Raw genomic sequence first — 7166 nt, 5'->3', positions numbered from 1 at the left:
CTGAGCATTATTTTGAATATTTAACTCTCCACCCAGGGGACTATTTCTTGAACAAGAGCAGGGTGAGAGCCAAAACCTAAAATGGCACTTGGGAGAGAGACAGAGACAGAGACAGAGACAGAGACAGAGACACACAGAGAGAGAATAGAAATTAAGGTTCTATAGGAGTGTTGTCTTTCTAATGTGTCTCAGTGGCTTCAGACATCTGGCCTCACTGCCTGCAAATACCAGGACTGGAAGATGGAGGAGATGAAGGGAGCCCCAAACTACCCACTGCCCCTCTTCAACCCCATAAAGACTTTAATGGCTCAGATTGCATTTCCTGCAATTCCAAACACCCCCTATCTCATCCAGCCCAGTGTCCACCCAGTCCTACCTCTCAGGTGTTCTCCCTACTCCCTGCAAACCCCTGCTCCTCTTCTGAAAGCTTTCCAAATGAGTCTGAAGGAAAGAGACCTGCGAAAGGACCTTACAGAAGGAACATGGTCCAGATTCCGAAGAATAGAGGCCCAATGCAACCTGCTTAGCAAATTCATTGTCTTTATTTCTCCAAGTGTGTGGCTTGTGTTTGTAACTCTTCCCTCTTCCTGTGTATTTACATCGCCTGCTCAATAGAGTTCTTCAGAAAGAATCAATAAGAATCAGTCTTGTTCCAGGTTGGCACAACTCCCTCCCTGTCCTTCAGCTCCGGGAGTAGAGATGCCTATGGAGGCGTCTCGTGGACCCCACCCAGGGGAAGTGGTAAAGCCGAAGTTCCACAGTTTCATAGGCAGATGGTGAAGTTATCCCAGGTTCCTGCCAGGTTTTGACGTCACGCTGTGATTTTGTTCTTCTGGAACAGGGCGAGTGTTGCTTCCAGAGAGGCCCTATTAGAACAGAAAGCAAATCCTCTAAATAGGCGGAACAAGGCATCAAGAGGAAAAGGGTCTCTAAATGCACTTTAATACGAACCCGGTATTGTGTGGAATTCAGCGCCCATCACCGTTTAGCCTGAGAGTAATGGCAGTGATTGAGGATGAATAGAGAGGCATAATGGATACATGTGGCGTTTGCTCATTATATTCAAGTTAGCCCAACTCTACTGTGGAAACTGTTCAACTTTCTCTCCCCCCTCTAGCTTGTCATAGTGAAATAATACAGACATCGGGGCCTCCAATGGGATCGCCTGCCACGCCATTCTATTTCCACTACTAACGAGGGCTTCATAAGCCTTTGATACAGTCTGATCTTTGAAACCTTTCCAAATCTCCTCAAGCTTATGCTAAATCCTATTTGGAACTTTTTTTTTCCTTGCCTGCTAGCACCTAGGGCTTAAGAAAGCCATTTGAACAGTGACATGCATACTAACGTGTATCGCGGGGCTCTTTTCTGAAAGGCAAGTCGCACCGGTGCTCACACGAGCAAAACACAATTGCGTGCACGAATTTGAATAAAATCAGTTTTGCTCTTTCCTTCACTCTTCTTCATCGACAGGTTATTCCCGGCCCCGGTGGGAAGCTGAGGGAGATGGCGAACAGAGAGCCTCGCTCCCCAGAGCAAGTTTGGAAGCCTTTAAAAATGCAAAATAAAGGGGCGGAGGGGGGTAGGATGTGAGATCCGGAGCTTCTGAAGAGAAACCCAGCTCGTTCGTGCTTAGTACCGGCGGCGGGCAGAGGAGACCCGGTGCCGGGCACCCAATTTCCAAAACCATCCGCTTCGTTTACTTCAGAGCCCAGTGCTAACTCATTGCAAGCAAGGCGCTAACAGAAAATGGGAGCAGGAGTTTTTAAAACAAAGGAAAGATTCCCTCATTTTCCTTTCCTGTTTTCTCCTCTAAGCCTTTCCACATTAAAGGGATTGTCGGTGGTTGGCGGAGGAGCGGCGCTGTGGCTAAGCGGCCATTGGCTGGCCCCTTCCAGTGATTTGCATATCGGCAGCTATAAAGACGGAGGCGGCGCTAGGCAGCGCAGCTCCAGCCCAGAGAAAGGAGGCGGAGGCGCCGAGTGAGGGTGGGTCTGCGCGTCCTCCGAGCCAGCCAGAGCCGGAGCTGCAGCTCGGAGACTTTTCCCGCACAGGGCTCGCAGAGCCTGGGACTCACGCTCCGATCTGCACACCGAGGAGGACTCTTTAGGTTAGCCTTTCGGAATAGCAGTTGGGGCTTGGCGGTATGAGTCCTGCGAAGCGCTGGGGCAGCCCTTGCCTTTTCCCCTTGCAGCTGTTTAGTCTCTGCTGGGTGCTCTCAGTGGCCCAGAGCAAGACAGTCCGATACAGCACGTTCGAAGAGGATGCCCCTGGCACAGTCATCGGGACCCTTGCAGAAGACCTGCACATGAAAGTGTCTGGAGACACAAGCTTCCGCCTGATGAAGCAATTCAACAGCTCTCTGCTCCGGGTACGCGAGGGCGACGGGCAGCTGACCGTCGGGGATGCGGGCCTGGACCGTGAGCGTCTGTGTGGCCAGTCCCCACAGTGCGTGCTGGCCTTCGATGTTGTCAGCTTCTCGCAGGAACAGTTTCGCCTGGTGCACGTGGAGGTGGAGGTGAGGGATGTAAACGACCACGCGCCCCGCTTTCCCCGAGCCCAGATCCCGGTAGAGGTCTCGGAGAGTGCTCCGGTAGGCACGCGCATCCCCCTGGAGGTGCCCGTGGACGAGGACGTGGGTGCCAACGGGCTGCAGAGTGTACGCCTGGCCGAGCCTCACAGTCCCTTCCGCGTGGAGCTGCAGACGCGCGCGGACGGTGCCCAGTGTGCGGACCTGGTGCTGCTACAGGAGCTGGACCGCGAGAGCCAGGCCTCCTACAGCCTGGAGCTGGTGGCTCAGGATGGCGGGCGACCGCCGCGTTCCGCCACAGCAGCCCTCAGCGTGCGTGTGCTAGATGCCAATGACCACAGCCCGGCCTTCCCGCAGGGTGCCGTGGCCGAGGTGGAATTGGCCGAGGACGCACCTGTGGGATCACTGCTGCTCGACCTGGATGCTGCGGATCCCGACGAAGGTCCCAACGGCGACGTTGTGTTCACCTTCGGCGCCCGCACCCCTCCCGAAGCCCGCCACCTCTTCCGGCTCGACCCGCGCTCTGGCCGCCTCACCTTGGCTGGGCAGGTGGACTATGAGCGCCAGGACACCTATGAGCTGGACGTGCGGGCTCAAGACCGAGGTCCAGGACCCCGGACAGCCACCTGCAAGGTTATCGTGCGCATCCGAGACGTCAACGACAATGCTCCTGAAATTTCCATCACCCCTCTGGCCGCCCCGGGGGCTCCAGCCACCTCGCCCTTCGCCGCCGCCGCCGCTGCCGCCGCACTCGGAGGAACGGACGCGGCCTCGTCGGCTGGGTCTGGGACACAGGAAGCCGGTGTCACCTCGCTGGTGCCAGAGGGGGCGGCGCGCGAGAGTCTAGTGGCACTGGTCAGCACCTCGGACAGGGACTCGGGCGCCAACGGGCAGGTGCGCTGCGCCCTCTATGGGCACGAGCACTTTCGGCTGCAGCCGGCCTATGCCGGCAGCTACCTGGTGGTGACCGCTGCATCTCTGGACCGGGAGCGCATCGCGGAGTACAACCTGACGCTGGTGGCCGAAGACCGTGGCACACCCCCTCTTCGCACCGTCAGGCCCTACACCGTGCGCGTGGGGGACGAGAACGACAACGCACCGATCTTCACCAAGCCAGTCTATGAGGTGTCAGTCCGCGAAAACAACCCTCCAGGCGCCTACCTGGCCACAGTGGCAGCCCGCGACCCTGACATGGGTCGCAACGGTCAAGTCACCTACCGCCTGGTAGAGGCCGAAGTGGGCCGCTCTGGGGAAGCCGTGTCCACTTACGTCTCAGTAGACCCGGCTACCGGGGCCATCTACGCTCTCCGTAGCTTTGACTATGAGACTCTGCGCCAGCTTGACGTGCGTGTCCAGGCCAGCGACGGCGGTTCCCCTCAGCTTTCCAGCAACGCTCTGGTGCAAGTGCGAGTGCTGGACCAGAATGACCATTCTCCGATCCTCGTGCATCCGGCGCCGGCCAATGGCTCCCTAGAAGTAGCCGTCCCTGGACGTTCCACCAAGGACACAGCTGTGGCGCGCATCCAGGCCCGGGATGCGGACGAAGGAGCCAATGGGGAACTGGCCTTCGAGCTGCTACAACAGGAGCCACGCGAGGCCTTCTCCATAGGCCGCCACACGGGGGAGATCGTGCTCACCGGAGACCTCTCGCAGGAGCCTCCTGGCCGCGTGTTCAAGGCCCTGCTGGTCATATCCGACGGCGGCCGCCCCCCTCTCACCACCACGGCAACCGTCAGTTTCGTGGTAACAGCCGGGGGCGGGTCAGCTGTGCCTGCCAGCGCTGGGAGCCCTGAGCACTCCCGGCCACCTGGCTCTCGCCTCGCGCCGTCGGGGCCTTCGCTGCAGTGGGACACGCCGCTGATCGTCATCATCGTGTTAGCCGGGAGCTGCACGCTGCTGCTTGCAGCCATCATCGCCATCGCCACCACCTGCAACCGCCGCAAGAAGGAGGTGCGCAAAGGGGGGGCCCTCCGGGAAGAGCGGCCCGGGGCGGCGGGCGGCGGAGCCTCGGCCCCTGGCTCCCCGGATGAGACCGCCAGGGGAACTGGGCCCAGGCCCAACATGTTCGACGTGCTCACCTTCCCTGGCAGCGGCAAAGCGCCCTTTGGCAGCCCCGCGGCCGACGCGCCCCCGCCCGCGGTCGCCGCGGCCGAAGTGCCGGGCTCGGAGGGCGGCAGCGCCACTGGGGAAAGCGCCTGTCACTTCGAGGGGCAGCAGCGGCTCAGAGGCGCGCACGCCGAGGTGAGGCCTTCCTTCGGCTGGGCGCCCCCCTCCGTGCTCTGCGGACAGGCTGGGAGAAGGGAAACCGGAGGGGTAAGGGTGGGCTCTCACAGGGAGATGCTTAACCTGTCGCACTTGCTTTTTTGTGTCCTGTCCAACCCTCACACCTTCCCCCCCCCTTCCCTGCTGCAGCCCTACGGTGCCTCTCCAGGCTTCGGGAAGGAGCCTGCTGCGCCCCCTGTTGCAGTCTGGAAGGGTCATTCATTCAACACCATCTCGGGCCGAGAAGCTGAGAAGTTCAGTGGAAAAGACAGCGGAAAAGGAGACAGTGATTTCAATGACAGTGACTCGGACATCAGCGGGGACGCTTTGAAAAAAGACCTCATCAACCACATGCAGAGTGGTAAGGATGCTTCTCCCCAACCCAGTCCGGTGGTCCATCTTCCCTTGCCAACTTCTTGCCTGCTTAAAACCTCTATTCTCAGTCCCTCTTCTTCATCCCTCTCTCCAATACTCCAGTCCCAGCAGGACCCCATTCCCTTTGAATGCGATGCTAGCCATGGAAGGAGGGTATTCTATTTATCGTTTTGTGTTGTTGTTGTTGTTGCTGCTGCTGCTGCTGCTATTGCTGCTGCTGCTGCTCTCTCAGCAAAGGAGCTACACTTTGCATTATGTCAAGTTATCTTCATGGAAAGCATGTGCCGTCCTCTCCAGCTGCCCTGACCCGGCTGACATTGTGCATGCAGCCTTAGAATACTAACCTCGGGAAATTCTCTCTCTCTCTCTCTCTCTCTCTCTCTCTCTCTCTCTCTCTCTCTCTCTTCTCCCTAGGACTGTGGGCCTGTACTGCTGAGTGCAAGATCCTAGGTCATTCTGATCGCTGCTGGAGCCCATCTTGTGCTGGACCCAATGTACACCCCCCTCCTCACCCACCAGCCCAGATGTCAACCTTCTGTAAGAGCACGTCCCTGCCTCGGGATCCTCTGCGCAGGGACAATTACTATCAGGCCCAGCTCCCCAAGACAGTAGGGTTGCAGAGCGTCTATGAGAAAGTACTGCATAGAGACTATGACAGGACAGTCACTTTACTCTCCCCTCCCCGTCCAGGAAGGCTCCCAGACCTGCAGGAGATTGGAGTACCCCTCTATGAGTCCCCTCCTGGTGGCAGATATGTGTCCCCGAAGAAGGGAACCAATGAAAATGTGTAATCTTATCATGCATGTCTTCACACACATATACAGGTCACCCTGAGACGTCCCTAAGTTATTGACCGGTTTCAGTGTTGTATATATAAATATGCAAGATGTGCCTTAAAATGAAGTTGTTGGAAGCTATTTCCAATCACATTGGTACTGTTTGGTATTTGCAAACAAAAAAAAGTAGTTAATGTAATTTTTATGAAATGTGTGCAGTATTTAATTTTTCTTATCATGCTATTGGCTTTAATTTCATTTGTGGCTTGCAATTTTCTTAGTGTTTTTAACCTGTACATTGTGTAATGTAATGTTTGTATATACTGAAATTTTGTTATATTTTTATATATTAAAAGCTAAGTGGAAGTTACTGCCAAAGGAATTGTCTGTAAGACAAAAAACAAAACGTGTTGGAATTGCTCAATGGGATTTTATCTTTCACCAGAAACAACCTAATGTTTGAGAAGTTTTTGCCTTGCCAAGTCTAACAACTTGTAGATCTTGAGTCTGTGGTAGATTTCAAGTTACTGTTATTTAATTACATTCGATTCTCTGTAAGCTCTGTCACTTATAAGCACAGTAATAAAGGATTTGTCATGTATTTGAAGAATCTGCTAATTGCTTCTCATAGAGTTGCCTGAAGTCAGGCATTCACAAATAATTTCAGTACCAGAATTAAACCTCCTTTCAAGAACTAATTATTCGGGCATTGTTGGTGCTTCTGGGGATGCTGAGCCTGTGGGATTTGGGGTATTGCAAAATCTTGCCCAAGAACTAAAAACATTTGTTGACTTTGTAAAAATATTTATGACTCCGTATGCATCTGCTGCTATGCAAAGTTCCTGCCCTCTCTTACCCCTTCCACAAACAGCTATTGAGCGTTTACTAAAAAGTGGAGGAAGGCTAAATCTGAGTTGTTCATCCATGAATTAAGCAAACATTTGTAGAGATTTTACCAGAGCCCAGTAATTCCTTCAGGAGCTGGGGCTTGAGGTAAAGATGGACTAAAACTGCTTATTAAGATGGTGTATCAAAAAGATACACAAATAGGATAGAATATGGTGCTGGGATGTTTGCTCTGTCTCGGTTTGATTCCCCTGCGCTGCAGAAAAATAAAAGGGATGAGGGAACGTATACATTTAAGATGAAATGATACATACCTGGGATTTGCTTTAACATGTTGCAAAACAAAACAAAACTACAGAACTGTATGAAAACAAGAT

General features: G+C 54.4%; 1 protein-coding gene across 2 annotated transcripts; it reads left to right on the top strand.

The window, feature by feature from the left end:
- The first annotated feature begins 1947 nt into the window (after nucleotides 1–1947).
- Pcdh8 (protocadherin 8) lies at nucleotides 1948–6556 on the top strand. 2 transcript variants are annotated; one of them, XM_021203535.2, is made up of 3 exons: nucleotides 1948–4480; nucleotides 4943–5153; nucleotides 5582–6556. In XM_021203535.2, the coding sequence occupies exons 1-3, from the start codon at nucleotides 2147–2149 to the stop codon at nucleotides 5956–5958; spliced, it is 2922 nt and encodes a 973-aa protein (XP_021059194.1). In that variant the 5' UTR covers nucleotides 1948–2146; the 3' UTR covers nucleotides 5959–6556. The 2 variants fall into 2 exon arrangements, with proteins under 2 accessions (XP_021059194.1, XP_021059193.1); XM_021203534.1 differs by having other exon boundaries at nucleotides 1948–4771; nucleotides 5582–6553.
- The last annotated feature ends 610 nt before the right edge of the window (nucleotides 6557–7166 follow it).

Source organism: Mus pahari, chromosome 8, assembly GCF_900095145.1.
Source record: "Mus pahari chromosome 8, PAHARI_EIJ_v1.1, whole genome shotgun sequence".
NCBI classification, from domain to species: Eukaryota; Metazoa; Chordata; class Mammalia; order Rodentia; family Muridae; genus Mus; species Mus pahari.
The sequence above is the reverse complement of the archived record's forward strand: the minus strand, read 5'-3'. Positions and strand labels throughout refer to the sequence as shown.

Excerpts from the sequence above, each read along its gene's own strand:
- Pcdh8 (XM_021203534.1), top strand. The coding sequence starts at position 2,147 with ATGAGTCCTGCGAAGCGCTGGGGCAGCCCTTGCCTTTTCCCCTTGCAG. Across the intron at positions 4,772-4,942 it reads TCAGAGGCGCGCACGCCGAG|CCCTACGGTGCCTCTCCAGG; the intron begins GTGAGGCCTTCC and ends TCCCTGCTGCAG. Across the intron at positions 5,154-5,581 it reads CATCAACCACATGCAGAGTG|GACTGTGGGCCTGTACTGCT; the intron begins GTAAGGATGCTT and ends TCTTCTCCCTAG.